The 23,949-nt window shown below is 44.2% G+C and overlaps 1 protein-coding gene and 2 long non-coding RNA genes across 3 annotated transcripts in view; 2 read left to right on the forward strand and 1 right to left on the reverse strand.

Annotated features, from left to right (window-relative positions):
• LOC117530427 (serine-rich coiled-coil domain-containing protein 2-like) overlaps window positions 1-17,316 on the forward strand; it is a 42,504-nt gene extending 25,188 nt beyond the window's left edge. Inside the window, exons 10-17 of the mRNA XM_034193305.1 lie at window positions 24-119; window positions 523-643; window positions 957-1,025; window positions 1,127-1,213; window positions 1,579-1,698; window positions 2,185-2,290; window positions 4,589-4,628; window positions 17,133-17,316. Coding sequence (XP_034049196.1) covers window positions 24-119; window positions 523-643; window positions 957-1,025; window positions 1,127-1,213; window positions 1,579-1,698; window positions 2,185-2,290; window positions 4,589-4,628; window positions 17,133-17,178 — 685 coding nt within the window. The 3' untranslated portion in view covers window positions 17,179-17,316. The remainder of the gene's footprint in view (window positions 1-23; window positions 120-522; window positions 644-956; window positions 1,026-1,126; window positions 1,214-1,578; window positions 1,699-2,184; window positions 2,291-4,588; window positions 4,629-17,132) is intronic.
• Window positions 13,555-16,614, reverse strand: LOC117530438. The gene is made up of 3 exons (XR_004566362.1): window positions 15,954-16,614; window positions 14,684-14,689; window positions 13,555-13,565 (listed from the first exon to the last, which is right to left on the reverse strand). It is a non-coding gene; the product is annotated as an uncharacterized LOC117530438 (long non-coding RNA).
• Window positions 17,317-18,604: 1,288 nt separating the features above from the next.
• Window positions 18,605-23,317, forward strand: LOC117530437. Its single transcript, XR_004566361.1, has 2 exons — window positions 18,605-19,182; window positions 19,250-23,317. It is a non-coding gene; the product is annotated as an uncharacterized LOC117530437 (long non-coding RNA).
• Window positions 23,318-23,949: the final 632 nt, after the last annotated feature.

The following is a 23,949-nucleotide window of genomic DNA, read 5'->3' on the forward strand; positions in this document are numbered from 1 at the left end:
AAATGTCTCCATCGTCTCCTCAGAGACCTCCACTCCTGCAAGCTAAATGAGGATGCTGAGAATAAGGGGTCGGGGCCAGTGAGGAGCAGTGACCTTATTCTGGATCTTTGTGCAACAAGGTGATGAAATGCAAATGTCACTCTGTGCTGACATAAGATCTCTTAATATACATTTTTTAAAAAGATAAAATGTGAAAAATGATCCTGCAACTTATAATACCTTTTGTAGTTTGAGAGAATATCAGCGGACTTTGACATGTTTATACGCACAATGCTTCACTGCCCCTGGGGCTAATGTGATGACTAAATTTAAGGTTAAATACTCATAATTCTGTTTCCTGATGATTTTGGAGAAAAGGTCACAAAATTAAAATGTCATAAGTCTGTCAATAAGATCACTTTTCATGTCCAGAGTTTTGACATGGAAGTGAATGAAAGTAAAACTGTCAACTTTAAGTGTGTGTATGTGTTGGGGGAATGCTGATTTTTTTTTTTTCCTATTTGTTCACATCCTGTTTTTTGGTTGTGGTGGCCTCAGCTCTTCCTCTCTGGATCCTGATCCTGGTTTGGATGTGGAGGAGCTGGCAGACAACTGTTTGGAAGTCAGATCACAGCTGGAATACCTGCAGAAGTTACTGCTCCAGGTGAGAAGCAGCATCTTTAAAAAAAAAAAAAAAAAACTGGAGGAAGTCTCCAGTGTCTGTGAAACAGTTCAGAAGGATCAGTCTCATCAAGACAAAGGTTAGATTATGTTGTAGGTTGAGCTCACCTTAGAGCACGCACAGATGTTACCAGAAATCACTGTTTTTCAGCAAATATTTCAGCTTCTTTTCCTCACTTTAGTTTGTTTTTAGTTTGATGTGTGGACGTTATGGTTGAAACTCGACTTCCTGAGGTTTCCCAATAATATAATCTTATTTCTAATAACGTTTGTGTGTGTGTGTGTGTTTTGTTCAGGAGGACGCTGGGTGTGATGACACTCCGAGTCCTGAGGCCGCGGACTCTTCCTGCAGCTCTGACTCTCAGGTCAGCACATTGATTCCACCTTTTCTTCAGACTGGCTCAGCTGCTCGTTTAGCTACACATCTTAGCCTACATTTCCCAGAATGTGTTGTGTGTGTATTTAGGTGAAGGCTCTCCAGCAGGAGGTGCTACAGCTCACAGAGGAGCTGAGGAGTCGAGAACAAACCATCGCACTGCTCAGCCAGCAGCTGGTGTGTCTCTATCACCCTCTTTGTCTCGTCACTAAACCTGATCTTAGATCACTTGTTAATCCAGTTCTGCAATTTATTTCCTAGTTTTACTCTGCAGGCATGATCAGTGTTTATTTTAGTTATGCCCTCTGACCACTGGATAGAGCTTCACATCCACAGATCAGGATGTCTGACTGTTTCAGTGTCAAGCCTAAAGATTAAAGTGGATTGAAGTTGAGCAGTTGTTGCTCCTTGACTTTGGTGTGACTGATATTTAAATATTATTAAGAGATTAATTTTGTTGCACTTGTTGGTTCTCTGACATGTGGTACTTGTATGTATGAGTTCATTGCATTTATTTATTGATTTGTTTTGTGTGTGAGGAGGAGGCTGTTCCCACAGTAGCCACCAGGTGTCGCTGCCAGGACACGACCACTGGACCCACCCAGGCGAGCGTGATGGAGAGAAAGAGCGTGGCCTTGCAGACGCCGTGGAGACAACACGTTGTGAGAGCACACACACACACACACACACACACACGCGCTCAAACACCTAACTGACGAGATGAATTTTTTTTCAATTTTGTCATTTTGCGTGAATCTTGAAGAGCTGACGCTGAGCAGCTTTTCTAGGCTCAGTGTTGCTCAACGACACTTCAACAGCAGTGATGTTTGATTGCAAATGTGGTGGGTGTGGTCTAAAGTGTGGTCCATTAATGGAGGTGTGGGTGGTGCTTTTCAGTGCCAATCACTTTGGTTCTCCTGAGACTCCATGCTCACTAAACCACACCCACTTCACAACCAGCCAATCACATCACTCCTTCTGACATTATCCCATCTTTCTAAGAAATCAGTCATATGACTGAGGATAAACTTCAGCTGCACATTAAAAACCCTGATTCCAGTCTCTCTCTGTTCCGGGTCTTTCCTCTCCATCTTTTTTTCAAATCGTAATGAATAATCTTTTCCATCTTTTTGTCCTTCTGTGCTCAGGCTTTTCCTCCTGTTCCTTTCCTTTCGCCACCCTGGCAGTATCAGCGCTCCACGCCTTACAGGGGCAGGCCAAAGCCAAGTATCCCCGCCCACCTCGCTAGAAAGAGTGAGTCACATAATCCTCAGTGCATCGGCGATACTTGGGATTTGTACAGCCTTACAAACAGACTGCACGGCTCAGCTAGTGGCCCTGTCGTGGTTAACTTGTCAACATGATGCTACTCATTGCACATAAATATTTAACCTCATAACTCGTTTACTGACGCCAATAACTGGTTACTAGCCCAGTGTTACACACAAATATATTGCAGCAGAAAGTATGATTAGCTAGCAAACAAGGTCTTTTTTTCTACTAGCTATAAGCGACATGGTACAGCTCGCTGGATTAGTGTGCTGGATCATCTTGTAATCTGATTACCTAGCTTAATACTACTTATATGATACATTTACTGTTTTTCTGACATATGAGTGCCAGTTTTTTAACTAGTTTTGGATGTGATACCTGTGTATAAATGCAACATATGTCCAGAAGATGATATAGGGCTTTCCCAGGAATCAAAGCATGAACCCCCCCACCCCAATAATAAAAGAATAAATGCCAGTAGTAAAATGTACGCCACAGCAATGTGCAAAAATCCCAAATTACAACCTCCAAATGTTTTCGGTTGCCGTGCGAATTCCAGACATACAAAGCAAATACCTGGTTTCCATTTTGGTTTGACAAGGGTGAGATAAACTCCCACCCCCAACATTTGCGACATTTTGCAACTATACTCGACAAAAATATAAACGCAACACTTTTGGTTTTGCTCCCATTTTGTATGAGATGAACTCAAAGATCTAAAACTTTTTCCACATACACAATATCACCATTTCCCTCAAATATTGTTCACAAACCAGTCTAAATCTGTGATAGTGAGCACTTCTCCTTTGCTGAGATAATCCATCCCACCTCACAGGTGTGCCATACCAGGATGCTGATTAGACTCCATGATCAGTGCACAGGTGTGCCTTAGACTGTCCACAATAAAAGGCCACTCTGAAAGGTGCAGTTTTGTTTTACTGGGGGGGGGGGGGATATCAGTCAGTATCTGGTGTGACCACCATTTGCCTCATGCAGTGCAACACATCTCCTTCGCATAGAGTTGATCAAGTTGTCAATTGTGGCCTGTGGAATGTTGGTCCACTCCTCTTCAATGGCTGTGCGAAGTTGCGATGACGAACTGGAGTCAGGTCAAGACCCCGATGAGGACGACGAGCATGCAGATGAGCTTCCCTGAGACGGTTTCTGACAGTTTGTGCAGAAATTCTTTGGTTATGCAAACCGACTGTTTCAGCAGCTGTCCGAGTGGCTGGTCTCAGACGATCTTGGAGGTGAACATGCTGGATGTGGAGGTCCTGGGCTGGTGTGGTTACACGTGGTCTGCGGTTGTGAGGCTGGTTGGATGTACTGCCAAATTCTCTGAAACGCCTTTGGAGACGGCTTATGGTAGAGAAATGAACATTCAATACACGAGCAACAGCTCTGGTTGACATTCCTGCTGTCAGCATGCCAATTGCACGCTCCCTCAAATCTTGCGACATCTGTGGCATTGTGCTGTGTGATAAAACTGCACCTTTCAGAGTGGCCTTTTATTGTGGGCAGTCTAAGGCACACCTGTGCACTAATCATGGTGTCTAATCAGCATCTTGATATGGCACACCTGTGAGGTGGGATGGATTATCTCAGCAAAGGAGAAGTGCTCACTATCACAGATTTAGACTGGTTTGTGAACAATACTTGAGGGAAATGGTGATATTGTGTATGTGGAGAAAGTTTTAGGTCTTTGAGTTCATCTCATACAAAATGGGAGCAAAACCAAAAGTGTTGCGTTTATATTTTTGTTGAGTATAGTTTGTCTCACTTTTCAAGTCTTTCGGTTTGTTTTTCACATTTTCGGCGGTTACGCCACAGCCAATCACAGAGCGTGGCGTGATAGCCAATAATGGCCGACATATCAGATGGACCAATCACAGCCATGTTTTCAAAAACACGCTACCAGTCTCTTTGTACAAGAGACTGTGGTACCAGTGCTACAAACAAGTTGTCAGATGTTTAGACAAAGAATAACAAAAACATGCTGGATGAACACAACATTATCAAAGCAGAAGGCGTTCTTTAATAATTTTGAAAAATAACTATTTCAATCCAGTTTCCAGTTAGCATTGTGATCGCCTTCCAACTGTCAAATACCAGTGTAGCTCCGCCCCCACCATAGATTCTGTCAGTTAATTTCAGCGCATGCATCCATCTCTACTTTCATCTGAAATCCTCAAACTGACATGTGACAAATCATTTTGCTGCTTAAATCTTCTAACTGTGCTTCCTGCCTTCTTCTTCTTTCTCCTCACTGCTTTCGAACAGGAGTGGAAAAACTCGTACAGTACTTCTGTGACACAGCGTGGTATGGTGGAAACTTTTACTAATTTTACTGCTAGTATTTCTTTTAATCTCTGTTTGTAGTACACACAAATAAAACTGAATTGTTTTTGGTAAGCTAGTTGCTGAGCTATTGCATTGACTGGACTTGGCTAGCTAGTTTGCGAGCCAGCTTGCTCCCCTCGTAACACATAATTATGACTTGAAGGACTCCTGACTCACTGCAGGCTTTCGTGATCTGTTTGAAACAGTATATGTTTCGGTAAAATGCATACTGTAAAGGTGTAGCTAGCATACTAGCAGCCACTGTTGCCTCAAATATTAGCTGTTTGTGCGCAAGTCTGAGTTAGTAATTACCAAATTGAACATCATTTTGTCATATTCTGCCAATATACAGTACTGTGCAAAACTCTTAAACACGTCAGAATTTTGATTCAAGTAATTCCACCTTCTTGCCACCATTTTTTCTTCAGTAGGTAAACAGAAAATAAAATTGTCTAAATTATTTTGGTGTTTTTAACCCTCTGGAGTCGAATGACGCACTCTCGCGTTAAAAGTCACATGACCTAATTAAGTGGACTTAACACTCAATCCGCTGCACTCCGAGTCTCCCTTTGAATGTGTGTTAAACGTGCAGTCTTCAACCTTTACAATACTTTTAAAATTTTGTTAATATGCTTAGTCTTCATTTATGAGTATTTTTTACGCCATGCGTTTTCATGAATGTTATTGTCATCTTTGCTGCACATTTATGTAGACGCGCAGCAAAAACAATCATTTCCTAATCCGCTGTAGGAGCAACAGTGGTGGGAAGAAACATGACTCCTTCTTTTTCATTGGTGGAAAACGCACAAGCTCACCAATCAGAAGTCACTAACCACACGTTGTTGTTAAGGTGTAGTAACACAGACCCACAACAGGGGGCGTAAATGAACGGACGTTAGATGAGCCAAAAGACAACAATTTAATGTTGTGAATGTGCACAACGGAATACAGACAATAGCAGATTTAGAATCAAGTCAGATATACAAAGGTGACGTGTGGGCAGGCTCGAGGATAGAAGACGTCTGTCCAGGGAAGAGCCGGGTCCCACACGACTTCCACTGCCCACGGATCTGGAGCACACTGGAGCCGCCAAGTCCTGAGTTCCCAGGTGGCCACCGTCTCCAGCTGTCAGATCTGGTACTGCTGGCAGGAAGCTGAAACAGTTTAATGGTGGGTGTGTGCACACCCAGCAAACAGTCCTTAGTTTCTCACGGAGGGAAAACCTCCACCTCCAATCCAGAAACTCAGCACGTGCAGTATTTGTGAGTACTTAACACAGTTTGGTGTGGGGAGCGAAGACCTCAGCCCTCCACGTACCACAAACCCAGGCTCCAGCTGCAAGCACTCACAGGAACGACTGCAAAAGTACAGAAGCAAAAACTGTATATGAAAGACAAAACAAATGGCTGAGCAGTTTACCTGAGAGGTAGAACAATATCTCGGCAGGGAGGTGGAGTTGCTGTCCGGCTTTTATGGAGATAGTGATGAGGTGGTGATGAGTGACAGCTGTCAGGTGGTGATGAGGGACAGCTGTCATTCCCGGCTACTCCCGTGAGGCGGCTGCGCCCTCTCGTGCCTGAAACCCACACTTCAGGCAGGACGCCCTCTGGTGGTGGGCCAGCAGTACCTCCTCTTCAGCAGCCCACACAACAGGACCCCCCCCTCAACGGGCGCCTCCTGGCGCCCGACCAGGCTTGTCCGGGTGGCGGGTGTAGAAGTCGGCTAGGAGGGCCGGGTCCAGGATGAAGCTCCTTTTCACCCAGGAGCGTCCTTCGGGTCCATACCCCTCCCAGTCCACCAAATACCGGAACCCCCGGCCCTTTCGACGGACGTCCAGGAGCCTGCGAACCGTCCAAGCAGGCTCCCCATCGATGATCCGGGCAGGAGGCGGCGCCGGTCCGGGGGTGCAGAGGGGTGAGGTGTGGCGTGGCTTGATAAGGGAAACATGAAAAACCAGGTGGATCCGCAGTGAAGCCGGGAGCTGTAGCTTCACTGCGGCCGGGCTGAGGATCTTGAGGATCTTGAACGGTCCAATGTATCGGTCCTTCAACTTAGGGGAGTCCACTTGGAGGGGGATGTCCTTTGTTGAAAGCCACACCTCCTGCCCGGGCTGGTATGCAGGGGCCGGGGAACGCCGGCGGCCTGCATGGACCATGGCCCTCGTCCGGGCCATCAACAGGGCAGAACGGGCGGTGCGCCACACCCGACGGCATCTTCGTAGGTGGGCCTGGACCGAGGGGGCACCGACCTCTCCCTCCACCATTGGAAACAACGGGGGCTGGTACCCCAAACACACCTCAAATGGGGAGAGGCCGGTGGCAGAGGACACCTGGCTGTTATGAGCATACTCGTTCCAGGCCAGATGGTCACTCCAGGCCGCCGGGTGCGCAGAGGTCACGCAGTGGAGGGCCTGTTCAAGGTCCTGGTTTGCCCGCTCTGCCTGTCCATTCGTCTGTGGATGATACCCGGACGAGAGGCTCACGGTGGCGCCCAGTTCCTTGCAGAAAATCCTCCAGACGTGAGAGGAGAACTGAGGACCACGATCCGAGACAATGTCAGTTGGTATCCCAAGCAGACGTACAACGTGGTGGACCAGGAGGTCTGCGGTCTCCTGGGCTGTGGGGAACTTTGGGAGGGCCACGAAGTGGGCTGCCTTGGAGAATCGGTCCACTACCGTGAGAATGGTCGTCATGTCCTGGGACGGCAGGAGGCCCGTGACAAAGTCCAGGCCGATGTGCGACCAGGGGCGATGAGGCACCGGAAGCGGCTGGAGGACTCCTTGAGTCTTCTTGTGGTCCGCATTGCCCCTGGCACAGGTGGTACAGGCCTGGACGTATTCCCGGACGTCGGCCTCCATGGACACCCACCAGAAGCGCTGCTGGACCACTGCCACAGTTCTTCGCACCCCTGGGTGACAGGAAAGCTTGGAACCGTGACAGAAGTCCAGGACCGCACCTCTGGCCTCTGGTGGGACGTATAGTCGGTTCTTCGGGCCGGTCCCTGGGTCCGGGCTCCGTGCCAGGGCCTCCCGGACGGTCTTCTCCACGTCCCAGGTGAGGGTGGCCACGATAGTGGACTCGGGGATGATTGGTTCCGGAGGATTTGACAGCTCCGTTTTGACCTCCTCTTCATGTACCTGGGACAAGGCGTCGGATCTCTGGTTCTTGGTCCCGGGGCGGTATGTGATCTGAAAGTCAAAACGCCCGAAGAACAGCGGGCTTGCCTGGGGTTCAGACGCTTGGCGGTCCGGATGTACTCCAGGTTCCGATGGTCTGTGAAAACCGCGAATGGCACCGCAGCTCCCTCCAACAGGTGTCTCCACTCCTCCAGAGCCTCCTTCACCGCAAGGAGTTCCTGATTGCCCACGTCGTAGTTCCGTTCTTCCGGGGTCAACCTGCGGGAAAAATAGGCACAAGGGTGGAGGACCTTATCGAACTCCCTGCTCTGGGACAGCACGGTTCCTATCCCTGAGTCAGAGGCATCCACTTCAACAACAAACTGGCGGCTAGGATTGGGCCAGAACTGGTGCAGTCGAGAACCAGCATTTCACCTCCCTAAACGCGGCTTTGCACCGATCCGACCAGGTGAAGGGGACTTTTGGGGAGGTCAGGGCTGTCAGGGGACTAACCACCTGACTGTAGCCCTTAATGAACCTCCTGTAGAAATTTGCAAAGCCGAGGAACTATTGCAGCTTCCTACGGCTTGTTGGTTGGGGCCAATCTCTCACCGCCGCAACCTTAGCCGGATCAGGGGCGACGGAGTTGGAGGAGATTATGAACCCCAGGAAGGACAAAGAAGTGCGGTGGAACTCACTCTTCTCGCCCTTCACAAACAGCCGGTTCTCCAATAACCACTGCAGGACCTGACGTACATGCTGGACATGAGTCTCAGGATCCGGGGAAAAGATGAGTATATTGTCCAGGTATACGAAGACGAACCGGTGCAGAAAGTCCCGCAAAACATCGTTTACCAAGGCTTGGGACTTGGCGGGGGCGTTGGTGAGGCCGAACGGCATGACCAGGTACTCAAAGGGACCTAATGGGGTGTTAAATGCCGTCTTCCACTCGTCTCCCTTCCGGATCCGAACCAGGTGGTAAGCATTTCTAAGATCCAGTTTAGTGAAAATTTTGGCTCCATGCAGGGGCGTGAACACTGAATCTAACAGGGGCAACGGGTATCGATTGTGAACCGTAATTTTGTTCAGCCCCCTATAGTCAATGCATGGACGGAGTCCGCCGTCTTTCTTGCCCACAAAAAAGAAACCAGCACCCATCGGGGAGGTGGAGTTTCGGATCAGCCCGGCAGCTAATGAGTCCCGGATGTAGGTCTCCATAGATTCGCGCTCAGGACGTGAGAGGTTGTACAGTCGACTGGACGGGTACTCAACGCCCGGGATCAAATCTATGGCACAATCATATGGACAGCGCGGGGGAAGTGTGAGTGCCAGATCTTTGCTGAAGACGTCAGCAAGATCGTGGTACTCCTCAGGCACCGCCGTAAGATTGGGGGGGTCTTTAACCTCCTCATTAGCAGCCAAACCGGGGGGAACCGAGGATCCTAAACACTCCCGGTGGCAGGTTTCGCTCCACTGAGCCACAACCCCAGATGGCCAATCAATCCGGGGATTGTGTTTAATCATCTATGGGAAGCCCAAAATCACACGGGAGGTAGGAGTCACATAAAACTCAATCTCCTCCCGATGATTCCCAGACACTACCAGAGTTACTGGCAGTGTCTTGTGTGTGATTAAAGGGAGAAGGGTGCCATCTAGTGCCCGCACCTTCAATGGTGAAGGGAGCGCCCCTAGAGGGAGCCCTACTTCCCTTGCCCATCTGCTGTCCAGCAGATTCCCTTCTGACCCCGTGTCCACCAGTGCTGGGGCCTGAAGGGTTAGATCCCCACTCAGGATCGTAACTGGGAGACGTGCAGATATGCGTGTATGTCCCACGTGAATGTTATGACCCACCCTTAGCCCAGTCTCTAAAGGCGAGTGTTGTCGTTTTGGCCATTTGGGGCAGTTTTTCTGTATATGCTCCTTTGAGCTGCAGAGAAAACACTCCCCGCGGGCCAGCCTCCTCATTCTGTCATCTGATCTCCTTTTGGCTCGTCTCCCTAACAACGTCAGCAGGGGGAGCTGTTGCCACACGGAGCGCTGAGGCTGTGGAGCGTGGGGAGGGCGGAACCTTTTCGGACCCGGAAGGGAGAGGGACGGCGCGTGCCCGGCCATGTCCTTCGTCTCGCTCCCGATGGCGTTGTTCTAACCGATTGTCTAATCGTATGACTAGATCAATAAGCCCGTCTGGAGTCTGACGCGTACATCACGGGACGCTGTGTAAAGATGAGCTAACACTGTATTAAGAAGTCTGCGCACGTCTCTACACAACCTCCGTACGGTTCCGGGGGACTTATGTATGCTTCAGGGGACGGAGGGGGGGTTTGTTGAACGACCAGTGGAGTGTCTATATTCGGCACCTGGACAGCAGGAGGAGGAGCTGCAGCCGCGCCCTGTGCGCGCGCTCCCACCTCCGCGGTGAGAGCCTCCATCCTGCGATTGAGTATATTGCTCTGCTCGGTCACTAAGTCCATCCAAGCAGTGAAGGCAGTTAAGATGCGCTGCAACTCACCTAACACGCCTCCTGCTGGCGCCTGTGCACCCTGCTCTTCCATTGGTTGTTCAAACGTTGGTTGACGCCCCTCGGAGTCCATGACGTTGGCCAAGATATCCTGTTGTGAAGGTGTAGTAACACGGACCCACAACAGGCGGCGTAAATGAACGGACTTTAGATGAGCCAAAAGACAACAATTTAATGTTGTGAATGTGCACAACGGAATACAGACAATAGCAGATTTAGAATCAAGTCAGATATACAAAGGTGACGTGTGGGCAGGCTCGAGGATAGAAGACGTCTGTCCAGAGAAGAGCCGGGTCCCACACGACTTCCACTGCCCATGGATCTGGAGCACACCTGAGCCGCCAAGTCCTGAGTTCCCAGGTGGCCACCCTCTCCAGCTGTCAGATCTGGTACTGCTGGCAGGAAGCAGAAACAGTTTAATGGTGTGTGTGTGCACACCCAGCAAACAGTCCTTAGTTTCACATGGAGGGAAAACCTCCACCTCCAATCCAGAAACTTGGCACGTGCAGTATTTGTGAGTACTTAACACAGTTTGGCGTGGGGAGCGAAGACCTCAGCCCTCTACGTACCACAAACCCAGCCTCCAGCTGCAAGCACTCACAGGAACGACTGCAAAACTACAGAAGCAAAAACTGTATATGAAAGACAAAACAAACGGCTGAGCAGTTTACCTGAGAGGTAGAACGATATCTCGGCAGGGAGGTGGAGTTGCTGTCCGGCTTTTATGGAGATAGTGATGAGGTGGTGATGAGTGACAGCTGTCAGGTGGTGTTGAGGGACAGCTGTCATTCCCGGCTACTCCCGTGAGGCGGCTGTGCCCTCTCGTGCCTGAAGCCCGCACTTCAGGCAGGACGCCCTCTGGTGGTGGGCCAGCAGTACCTCCTCTTCAGCAGCCCACACAACACGTGTGTTTGATCACAGCCCACCCACCCCACGTGGTTTTGTCTGTGGGTGCACACTTTGTGCATGATGCGCGCGAACGGAGTTTCTTTTCGTCTTTCTGCCTGAAGCGAATGAATGATTGAATGTTGAGGAAGCTCTTCGTTTTTTTTTTTTTTTTTTTTTTTTAATTGGAGCAAGACGGAGCACGCAGCGTGTCGTCAGAGTCTGAACCAAAGAATGAGGACTCTGATGATGGAGATGATCCCTCTTTTGTTCTGGATGAGCAACCAGAGCAGGTGGATCCACGTACACACAGATCTCCACAGTGGATCAGATTGCTCGCTTCTCTTTCCAGCTTCTCCAGGTCTCACGTGCTACAGAGCTCCACCCCAGCGCCAAGTCCTGGAATCCGGAGGATCTTAAAGTAGCAAGTCAGATCTGTGGCAGCATTTTTCCATTTTCACCTTTTGTAATGTTCAGAATTTATAACGTGAAAAACTCACATTTCTGACTGTGACCTGTGTGCGTAATAAGCATTAAAATGTTGGCTGAAGTATTTGTGCTCAGAGTACCTTTGTAGTTACAATTTCTCTTTAAAACGATGTGTGTGTATTTCCAGTTGTTTTTTTATTTATTGATCTATTTTTATAAATTGCTTGGGCTCTTTTATCTGTCCTGGAATTCTTTCCGCTCATCTTTTCCTGCTTCTGGCTCTCGTCTCGACTCTTCAGATGGATGCTTTTCCTGGCCTGAACCTTTTCTTTTTAATCTGAGACTGGAATGAGCGGAACGTTGGGCAGTTTGCTGGATGAGAGTCAGATCTGCCCCGGAATAGAAACCATTAAATTTTGTGGGTTGAGAGATAAAGCGACGGAGTGAAATGAGGTATTTCAGGTCTTGACCAAGCTATGCCCTCTGAGTGCGCAAACACTGCAGCACTGACATGTTCAGAGAATGTATGAGTTATATTTAAGTGATCTTGGAGAAGAAGAAGAGCAGCTCAGACCTGCTCCCTGGACTGTTATTACCCATGATTCAGTGCTCCCTGTCGGACAGCTCACGCCTTCTCCTTCACACTGCGTGATTCCAGAGCAGCAGAGTCCAGGGCGCTCGTGCACGGCTCTGCTGTGATAAAATTATCTCTGTAAATGGCTCTTAAATTTTCTGTGAGACCAGGTTCAGCCGACACCAGATCAGTCAGGCTGGATGGACTGAAGCTGCAGCTCCTCCTGCGTTTGACCGTTACTCAAGTCACGTCCATCAGTGCAGAGGATTGTGGGGCTTTTGTTTATTGGTCAACATGTAGACCACGTTAGGTTTTACGTCAGGACGTTAGATTCAGTGAATGAGTGTGAGATATATATGACATGTTCAAAATATCTCACTTCACATCTGTGGGCTCGATTTGAAATGAGGAAACAGTTCAACAGGACATGAAAACTTCCATCACTGAGTGTGCCGTCACGTTTGTTCATGATCGCCATCATTCAGGTAATTGATGACCTGCTTTGAAGTTATTATTAAGTTAATGAGCCTCTGAGGGCCAATGGGAAGGCAGCAAATGGTTTGGCTGCATCAGCACGCTTAATGATGCCGTGTGTGTTTGCGTGCGTGTGCGTGCATGAGGACCAGGCTGCTGTGGTTTTAGGGTTTGGGTTGGGTCGTCCCTCACAAAGATGGATGGTCAGGGTTGTTGGGCTGCTACTATAGGGACGTCCTGTAAGTGGCACTCCAGGAGGCAGAACAGGTTTGCAGACGAGTGATTCATCGTCTGTCTGCAGAAGGTGAATCCCTCCTTCCTTTCTCCTCCTTATACTCTGTCCTCCTCACTTTGCCTCTCACCTTTTTTTTCTCCTCCTTCTTTCCTTTATTCTCGTTTCTCACTCGTTCTGTCTTTTTTCCTAATTCTACTTCATGGGGACCTTCATTTTGTTTTTGTTTGCTTTTTTCCTGTTCTTTCAGAGTGGTTCCAAGCTGGCATAAACAAGAAATTTTCAAGTTTCATTTTTCATTCTTATTTCCTGGCCTGCTTCTCTTCCTCTTTCTCTCTGTTTGCTCTTCTTTCTTTTTTCCTCTCCCTTTCTTTGTCCATCTCACTCAGTCATTCACTCATCTTCAACCACTTTCTCCAATTAAAGGTCATTGGGGGAGCGGGGGCTGGAGCCTATCCCAGCAGTCATAGGGCGTGGGGCGGGGTACACCCTGGGTAGGACGCCAGTCTGTCTCAGGGCCACATATAGACAGAGGAACACAGTCACACCTACGGACAATTTAAAGTTTCCAGTCCACCTATCCTGCATGTCTTTGGATGTCTGCGAAAGCCAGAGCACCTGGAGGGAAGCCACGCAAACATGGGGAGAACATGCAAACTCCACATAGAAAGGCCACAGGTGGGAATCGATCTCATGACCTCCTTGCCGTGAGGCAACAGTGCTAACCACTAAGCCACCGTGCTGCCTGCCCCTCTCTATATTTTAATCAGCCCTTGCTATGCATTATTTATGACTCGCATTTGTTGGAACATGTGCCTGCAGTGCTACTTTGTAACACTAGATGTCAGTGTGTGCAAACTAATGTTTGATTTAATTATGTTCTGAACATCCTGCGGCTCTTCAGTGGTAGCAAAGGTTTTCAGCAAAAGAAGAAATACCAGATTGTAGAGGTAGTGGTACTCAGACTTGACCTGAAATTTGCTACCAGCATGTATGGGTTCTAATTGAAAGGTCTGAGGTTTGATCCCTGACTGGACGGATGAGTATTGGTGGAGAAGGTGAAAAACTGACCCTTATGATGATGACCAATAGTCTGCAGGTTTAACTCGTCAGTGAGATAACCTGCAGACTGCTGACAATCATGGCATGTACACTCCCAATTCCAATGAAGTTGGATGTTGGGTTAAATGTAAATAAAAACAGAATACAATGATTTGCAAATCCTCTTCAACCTATATTCAACTGAATACACCACAAAGACAAGATATTTAATGTTCAAACTGATAAACTTTATTGTTTTTGTGCAAATATTTGCTCATTTTGAAATGGATGCCTGCAACACGTTTCAAAAAAGCTGGGACAGTGGTATGATTATCAGTGAGAGTTGGATTGTTCTTTATTTATTTTTAAATAAAAGTTAAGAGGAGGCTCTAAACAGGACGATGTCCTGAAGAAACGATTGAAGACTTTTGCACAATATGAGGATATTTTACTAAATAGGCTTTTTAAAGTTTGCAAACGTGAAGATTATTTATAAAACTGGATATTGGATTGTTTTTTGAAAGTGGGGGTGTGTTAGAAAATATGGACCAGTTTTTGGAACATAGAGGTCTTTTTTTATTTTGTTTTTGATACTCTAGGACAGACGACAGTTTTGGAAAAAAATATATTTTTTTATGAACATTTTTAACAGTAACCAGAGTGTAGAAAAATGGAGAGGGTTTTCAAAAGTGTGTAGAATTTTCTAAATTGGGGAAATTTTCCAGAGTGGAAATGGTTTTGACAAGTGAGGACATTTAGTCCGGAACTCACATCTTCAAAGCTTCAAACTTTGTGTTTCAGTTCGATGCCTGTGTGTTTGTTCAGCTGCATTAAAAAAAAAATAAAAATAGAAAATTCTCACTCACCTTAAATTGTGACAATAGACTCTTGATGGCCTGTATTTGATTCAAAGAAAACACAGACAGACATATGAAGCAGCAAACGCAGATGAAAGCAACAAAACGGCGGCGGCTCGGACACACTTCAACTCAAAGCATTGTCTGAAACTGTCTGATATTCCCTCAATTTCTTCTTTTACCTCAAATGTGTTAAATAATGTAACAAAGGACACTTCTGCTTTCATCTTTCTCTCTCTTCCTTTAAATCTATCTGCATTCTGCTCTGTTTAATCACACAGACTTCAAGCATTCTTATTGAGACAAACAACCTCCACCACACAATTACAGTAAAACTCTAACAGGAAACAATAGCATCAGGAATCGTTTGGAATCAAACCTAAACTCTCACACAGTATTGAGGGCTTTGCAGGATCTAGTATTTTAGGCCTGAACCCACATAGACCTGCCCCCCCCGACACACACACACACACACACACACACACACACACACACACACACACACACACACACACACACACACACACACACACACACACACACACACACACACACACACACACACACACACACGTGCATGTGGATTATTTCAATTTAAAAAAGGGGAAAAGGAGGGGGGGGGGAACAAAAAAGAGACAGACAGAGACCCAATGTGTAACAGATCACAGGGCATAATTAGACCAGGTCAGACTTAAAGTGGGGTTTTTGGGTGGCTGAGGTTAATTGGAACCAAACTGAGGATGAATGGACAAGACCTAAAATATGTCCACTGTGAGACCTGAGTGTTAACCAGAGATCAAAGACTCAAAATCACACCAGACTGGAAGTAGACCTGTGGGTAATGAGGTGAGAGTACAGACCCCAGCATAATGACCATATGTTTCGGAGCATGAGTCTCGTTTTTTTTTTTTTTCTACTAGTTTGAGAAGTCTTGCGACTTATATATATGGTGCGACTTATATATGAAAAAAAAAATTACCATTCACGACCATGAATTTTCTTTACACTTGAAATGAGAAACACACCATCAAACTGACTTTTCCTTTTAAGAAATGGGAGTGGTTAAAAACTTCCTCTCTCTCTGTGTGTGTGTGTGTGTGTGTGTGTGCGCATGCGTTGTTACACCACAAACGCAATGTGAACAGTAAACTGATAGATGCTGCTGTGAGCTGATTTAAACTGAACTTGATCCAAAAGAGGTCAGTGCTGTGCTCAAAAAGTCTTTTTGATAACCACAGTTAAACAAAGAAGAGGAAAAGTCCACAACAGCTGACTGAGCTCTGAAAAGAGACTTGAAGAAAACGATCTGTCGTCAGATCAAAAAACATAGTCCTGATGGGTCTGTAGCTGAGAGGATCCACGAAAGGATCTGGCGGGGGAGGACCACCCACGAGGTGGGCCCACTGGTACGTGCCTTCAGCTGGTGGGAGAGCAGGAAGTGACAGGGTGATATCTCCCCCATGCCACAGCACGGGCTTATTAGCCCCGCTTCGCACCCAAAGTTATGGTGTGGCATAATTCTGTACCAAAATGCTTTGCTTCAGGAGGCGGACTCTGAACCACCAGAATAAGATCAAGAAGGAAAGAAATATTCTTTGTTCTGAAGAAATTCCATAACCTGTTTTTTACTGGAAGACCACACTTTTGAATGAAGATTGACTTTTTGTTTTATCTCTATTTGGAAGAAACCTTATTTAGAAATAAAGGACAACTCTTTTAACAATAAGAAAAAATTAATAGTGAGTTTATTTTATGAATGTACTAAAAAAAATGGAGCTTAAATTACATTTAAATAACGTTGTACGTTCACCTTACATATGATTGTCTGTTCAGTGGCTTAAAGAAGCAGTTTGCAATTGTAATAAAATATTAATTAGCCGCTAGCTTCCAAAGGCAAAAGCAGTGTTTTGTTGTAAATGTGTAAATGATTCACCGGGTTTTCAAGCGTTTCATTGCGTGGTACGGTCACCTCACATATGATTGCCTGTTCTGTGGCTGAAAGGAGCAGTACATTTGCATTTTGTGCACTTATACTGACATTAATTAGCGTGTTAGCTTTGCTTCTTTACACATGTGCCTTATAAATTAATACAGCAACGCTAAATATGACTTATACTGCGGTGCGATTTATATACTTTTTTCTCTTAAAGCACCGTTTTTGGACCAATACGACTTATACTCTGGTGCGATTTATACTCCGAAAAATATGGTAGTCCTAATTTAGAAACAAGAGATAAGAGTAGTTCACTCAGATAGGATAAAAAAACAAAACAAAAAAAACAACACTGCTGATCGTTTTATGTTGTCAGCTGTCACACCTGATAATAATTTACAAATTTGGCTTTTGTTTTCTTCCTAGTCTCAGGTACGTCACCCCTCCAGCAAAGATGACCAGAAACCATTAACGGACCACATCCCAGGACCTTCACCAACCCACCTGCACAACCCAGCTGTACCTCCATCGAGCCCCTGCTCCGCCCAGCCCCCGATACATCATGATCTGCCTCCAAGACTCCTGGAACCACCTGATGCCAGCGCCATCGATGCTGCAACTGAGGGAAGAGAGGATGTTGGGAACAGAACACAGAAAGGGGGGGTAAGAGGATCAGAGACAAAGGAGAGGCGAGGAACCCAGACCAGAACCATCCAGCCCTCAAAACTCTGCCTCTTTCACACCTCCAGACTGGCCCCCAGCTCAGGTACGCTTGGCCCCGGTGGTTCTACTTCAAAGGCGAGGGCCACCAGACAGCTGCCGGTGCGTCGTTACCCAAACACTACTGTCACTTCTGGGTCAAAGGTCAAAACACCAGCGACCTCCTACGGTGCATCCCACCTCCCCAAACCAAAAAGTCATTGAGCTGTCTGTCATTCTGGTGGTTGCTAAGCGACACTCCCCAGTAAATTACATCATCAGAATTAGTTTTAAGGAACAGTTCCATCCTGATCGTGTTCTGTGCATTTCAGTAGTTGCTGTAACTCCTCTCCCAAAGGTGAAATTATAAACTTATGTTGCCAATTTCTGATCTGTTTGCTCCGCAGGCTATTTATGATGTAATGTACAGCAAGGTAACTTATTAACTAAAGATGTACAATTTTAAGTAAAGATATAAAGAGTTATATTTATTCATGTAAGGACCTGGAAGCTGATTGGTTCATTTGTCTTCAGCAGATACGTTTGTTTTTTTTTTTTTGTTTTTTTTTTTTTTTTGTCAGGGATTGATGGACTGGATTTGGATTCTCTTCTTTTTGGACTTTGTTTTTGCTTTCTTTGCTTCCCCAAAGCCTTGTATAGTTTGGATCCAAACACTGGATTCTGTGAGGTTCCCTCTTTCTGGACTTGAACCCGCTGCTCTGCAGTGCAGCATCTATCACAGTTCAGCCACTCAGAAGTGTGTCTGTCATATTCTGTCAGGTTTTCCCAGCTTGAACCAGGTGGAAGAGGGGGAAATCTTTTTTCTTACATCTCATCTGAAGGAGATCTTCTTCAGGTCTTCAAAAAGTGGCCTGCTTATTTTCAGTGAGCAGCCATAAGGTTTGTACCTGATCTGAAATGTACTTGTTATAAATAATGATTAGGACAGTTGTTACATCATTCATTACAACACAGAAAAAAAAAAAAATCACTTTCAATTTCCTGTTCCGTCCATTGATCTGGATTTGCACCAACAGCTTTCAAGCAATGGTCTCATCATTTTTGATGGAAAACCACTTCTTTATGTGTCATCCTGTGAGTAGGAGAGTTCAGTTAGGGGCTGTGTCCAAAGCTTCTGTCACTATTTTAAAGACGCCTGTTTGCAGATGCCTGCTGCACTGCTGCGCTCTTTGCTTTCATATTATCGACAAATATTATGCAGTAAAATATGTAACCTTGATGTAAATGCAAAAACAGCTTCTGCAAACACATTTATCGCTTATACAGAAGCTTTGTGATCCTGTCACCGAAGCGACAGGTTTCCATATAAGGAGTGGATGGAAAAAGTGACATCAGCATCTCGTCCATTAGGCGGCTCTGATCCCCAACGTGTTGTAGTTAACAGTCGTGTCCTCCTAGTGTGGTACAGCGGCAGACCTCTTTTTGTAGTGAATAGTAAATGGACTGGATTTATAGAGTGCTTTCATGGTCAAAGCACTTTACATTGATGCCTCACATTCACCTCTTCACAGATGTCAGGGTGCTGCCATACAAGGCGCTCACTACACACCAGGATCAACTTGGGGATTCAGGACTTTACCCAGGGGCCCTTAGTGATTATCTGGTCGGATGGGGATTTGAACCAAGGGTCCTCTGGTTACATCATAGCACACAGCCCACAGTGTGGTACATGGAAAATATTTCAGTTTGATGGTTTTTCTTACACCCTGATGGGAAATCCATGGTCAGACCCACACTGTTCTTTGTTGTTGCCATGGTTTGATCTGGAGGTGCGAGACAACCACAGTGTTTTTCGTTGTGTGCTGTGTTCTGCATTTACCCAGCTCCCCGGCTCGTATTCACGCCGTGTCACAGTGCTAACGCTATAAGATAGCTGTAACATGTAATCTGGTTTTATAAAATCCTGTTTTACCGACACATAAACTGTTCTAAAAACTGATCCCTTCAGTTTATCTTATTAATGTAGCAGCCATTTTAGCTAGCAAGCTAACTAGGTTAACCTAATTAATAATCCCACTAGCTTTGGTAGTTAGCATATTGATGACTGAAATTTGGACATTTGAGTGTTTGTCAGGAAATAATTTATTCTGTAGACGATTAGGTCGGCATTGTAATTTTTACAGCAAATGTAACTATGCAGCTTTGTCGCTTAAATTACTAGCTAACACTGTAGCCATGATGGGCCACATAAACCAACAAATGGGTTCTCAGCGCAGTTTTAAAAAGAAATTACTCACTGACTTTTTAGACTTGAAATACATCTCTTCTTTTTAATCTCTTCTTATTCTTTAAATCCTGAACAGGGCAGAAATCGCCCATCTGTTTATCTGCCTGTCTGCTTTTTGTCTGGTGAAGCTGATGGGGAGTGAAGATTTTCCTTTGATAACGTTCATCTCTATTTTCTTTTTTCCTTTTTTCCGTTTAATGAACATCAGTTTTTGTTCGTCACAAACCAGCACACCTGAAAGCGGCAGGTACCATGCGGCTGTTGTGGAAACTTGTTGCCATAGTAACACATCTGAACAGCCGCCATGATAACAACACTGTTGGGATTTAGGAGGAACTGTATCATCCACATCCTTCAGTTTTTTCAAAAACAATGCCCTTGTTTTAGTTTTTCCTCCCCTGTTATTAAAATAATGGATTTAGTTCTTCTGTCTACAAACTAGAACTCTGAGTTCATCCCTCCACCAAAGACTTTTCATTGAGACCATTATTGTACTATGCTTGTAGTCTTTCTTTCTTCCAGTATTTTCAGTAACGTGGGTTCTTCCTCCAGGTGAGATTATTGTTATTCCAAATCATCTGAGATCTTTTTGTTTAAAGTGAACAAATATTTTCCAGCTGTTTTCACTTTTGTTGACCTTCACTTTCCTTCCACCTCAGTTCCTTTACTCCTTTTCTTTTCCTGTTCCCTAAATTTCCTTTCTTATCTTTGCTTTCTTTATCTTTGGTTCTTTGTTTTTTCACTACTTACCTTCTTAAATCCTTGTTTAATGTCCCTCTTCACTTTCATTCCTAAATTCTCTTCATGTTCATTTCTTTAGTCGTCTCCTTGTTTCCTTCCTGACATAGACCATTCGTTATCTACTTCCTCATTTCTCATCTCTTTCTTACCCATCATTTCCTTTCCTAGAGCCTCCTTTCCTTCTCTTTTTATTGTTTTGTCCTTACCAAGAGTATCTCATTCCTTAGCTTCTCGTTTCTTTATACCTTACTTCCTTTCCTATATCTCCCCAGTGCTCTTTCTGCCACCTGCCATTTTAACTGTATGACTACATGTCTGCGTGTTTCTGTCTTGGTCTTGCCCTCTTATGGTCCAGCAGAGAGGATTATGGGATAAAATAGTTTTTAGCTGAAGGATTTTCTGACTGAATTTTCTCACACGAGCATAAACACTGCTGGTGAGAAATGAAGGTTATTCAGGTAATTTTCTTTGAAAATAATGGTTAATTCAAATGCTCACATCATCTGTGAATGGCCGTGTCAAAACAAGAAGAGGAAGTACCTGAAGTAACGCGGGCCATATGTTAAAGGTGAAAGAGCCAAATTTCAACTTTTCTTTAAACGTAATGATCACAAAGCTCTCTAAAAGAAATAAATCGGTAAAAAGACATTCAGTCCAGAGTAAAAAAAAAAATAAAAAAATACAACAAAACAACAACAACAAAAAATGTAATTAGATTTACAGTCAAATGTGGAACTCAAGGGTTTTAATTCATATTTTAATCATCTCTCTAATCGATTTCCACGTTATTTGTTCTGTGGTGAAATAGCACCCCCCCCCCCCGCACTTTAACTTGGTTAAGAACTGCTAATCACGTTTGCACTCTGAATTTCCTCCAGTTTTTCAATGTCAGTAAATTGATTAATGCATAACTAAAAACCGTCAATGTAGGTTTAAGTGGTGAAACAATTAATCAGTTATTATGATTAGTTCAGTGAATCGATCATTAGCTTTTGACCAACAGCAATTTTGAGAGAAAAGTTTGAACGTTCTTGTTCTTTTTTCTGTTTGGACAAATTCATGCTGACATGCTGGTGCTAATTAAATGCAATAAGTTAATTAGCATTGTCTGACTAACACAGTAATGAAAACAGAACACTTTTATCATAAGCTAGCATGCTAACATTATTGCAAAGCATCAGCGTGTTAGCAAACATACAAATACGTGAACAATATTCTCATGGCCTCAGCTAATGCTAACATCATTAGCATGCTGACATTTAGTTTGCTGTGTTTGCTAACATTGAGGCCTGTTAGCACATGTGCAAACAATAATACTAGCTTTTTGGTGGTTGCACTAACAGTGATATTATGTCTGAAATGGTTATTTATTTATTTTGCTTTCAGGTGTCATCAACTAAAATGTTGGTGATGTTGAGACATAACGTTTTGTTTTATTTTGACAAGTTTTTATGTGTTGTATTTTTGATTTTGTTTGTTTGCAGATGTTTTGTTTGAGTGACTTTAACTTATGTCAGCAATATTAAACCGACAAGGTTCTATAAAAAAAAAAAAAAGACGTTATCGCTAAAACACGCTAAATGTTTGATTGTTTAGAACAGTCAGTCCGGAAGATTCTGTGCTTTTCATTAAAAACACAAAACCCACAGCCATGAGGAAAAAAAAAAGACAAAAACAAAATCAGCACTCATTAGATCTCTGTCCCATCAGATCTGGATCTTTGTGGAAGCTCAGACTTTGAGTTGTTATGAAAATTAAAACTCACTGAATTAGGATTGTTTTTTCTTTGTATATTTAAGTCACTGTATTTAAATTTATTTAAACCACAACTGAAATAATGTCATTAAGGCACGTTTATTTTTCAGACTTTTATTTTAGAAATGTTTTCTGAGCTGTTTTTTTTTTAAATGCTGATGTTTTTGTGCAATAACGCTGTAAAATAGTGTTTTATTCATTCGATAAAATGTAATAGTTAACACTGACTTATGAGCTAATGAAGCTTCGTCTGCAAAAAAGCACTTTAATTGCTTATAGAAAAGGTGAAACCTTCACTTCTATTTATTTTGTTGTTATGAAATTGGATGGCTTCAGTCTAATTTTGTTCCTGTGATTTTTTTTTTTCTTTTTTTCCAGGTGCATTTCTTCTGCATTAATTTCAAGACTAAAGCTCATTAGACTTTAAGAAAAAAACTGCTCAGGTGATCCATCATGTTCACTGTGAGATTTATTTCATTATATCTAATTTGAAAAGTCATAATTGGAGTAGAAAGATCTGTCATACGAGTATGTTACAGCATAAAGATATTATATTAAGACAAATAAACAAATTACCTCGTAATTGTGACAAAGATTTAATTATTAATGTGAATGAATTTCACGATCACACCAAAAAGAGGTTGTCATTGTAACTGAACAAAAAAATCATTTGACAAATATTTAACGATCACAGCATGGAGATCCAATAATTGCACGCACGCACGCTCTCACAGGAAAATTTACAAAGTAAATGCTACTGCACAAATGTCTCACAATCATAACAAATGATTTTATACATGTGGCATCAGATTTTACTTTCACAAAAGAAAGTTTATCTTCTTTGGAGAAGATTTGGAGTGCCTGAAGTTGAAGAAATACTTTGAGCTGTTTCTGTAGCAAAGTTTTGACTGGATGCAAAGACGTTTACATTCAGTTCTGATGGATCCTGATTGGGATTTTAGTCGCTGCGATAAACCTTTCCTGCGAATCTTTGTTGGAACGACAGTCATGTTTTGACAGTCACGCATAACAGCGCCTTAAAAAAGAAAAAGAAAAGCCTTTATCTGTCATCATTGGTCGATACAGTCTTCTGATTTCATTGGCCGATGGATGTGATCCTGTGCTGTCATTGGCTGAATTATAAAATAAAAACGAACTTGACCAAAGATGAAACTTCAGAGTCTTTTTGATGATGAGGAACATTTTGACTTTTAAATTAGTTTTTATTTACATGTTTTTGTTGAGTTAATTCTCAGACGAAAACTGTCTTTTCCGTAGGGTGTTTTTGTGAAGGTTTGTGGAAGCTTTGACTATCACCCTCATATTTTTGAAGTTTACATATGTTTGCGTCATTTTAAAGTCTCTGGATTGCTGACTTTTACACAGATGCATCATATTGTTGTTGGTTTGGCCAGCTGTTGCAAAAAAATGGAGCAAAATTCTGAAAGTTTATGGCACCAAAAACTATAAAGGAAAACAAAACAAACAAACAAACAAACAAACCCCAAAGTGGCTCCAGAAGAAGCCATATCATCATCACATCCAGATTTTACTTTGAGGTGACTCATGATTTGGTGCTGTAGAAATAAACTGATCTGACAGATTAGTTTGCTGCAGAGAAATGTCTGTTTTGGTTCATTTGACGTTTGTGTGTGTTGAGTTTCAGCCCACGGAAACAGATGTGTGTAAGAACGCGTGACTCTGCTGAAGCTTCTCTTTAATTCTGCTCTGAATTCTCCAGGCGGGAAGATGATTTTCATCCTGCTGCTTCCTGCTGTTGAAGATTAAAAACACAAAAAG

The sequence above is a fragment of the Thalassophryne amazonica genome, chromosome 18 (genome assembly GCF_902500255.1).
Source record: "Thalassophryne amazonica chromosome 18, fThaAma1.1, whole genome shotgun sequence".
Classification (NCBI taxonomy): Eukaryota; Metazoa; Chordata; class Actinopteri; order Batrachoidiformes; family Batrachoididae; genus Thalassophryne; species Thalassophryne amazonica.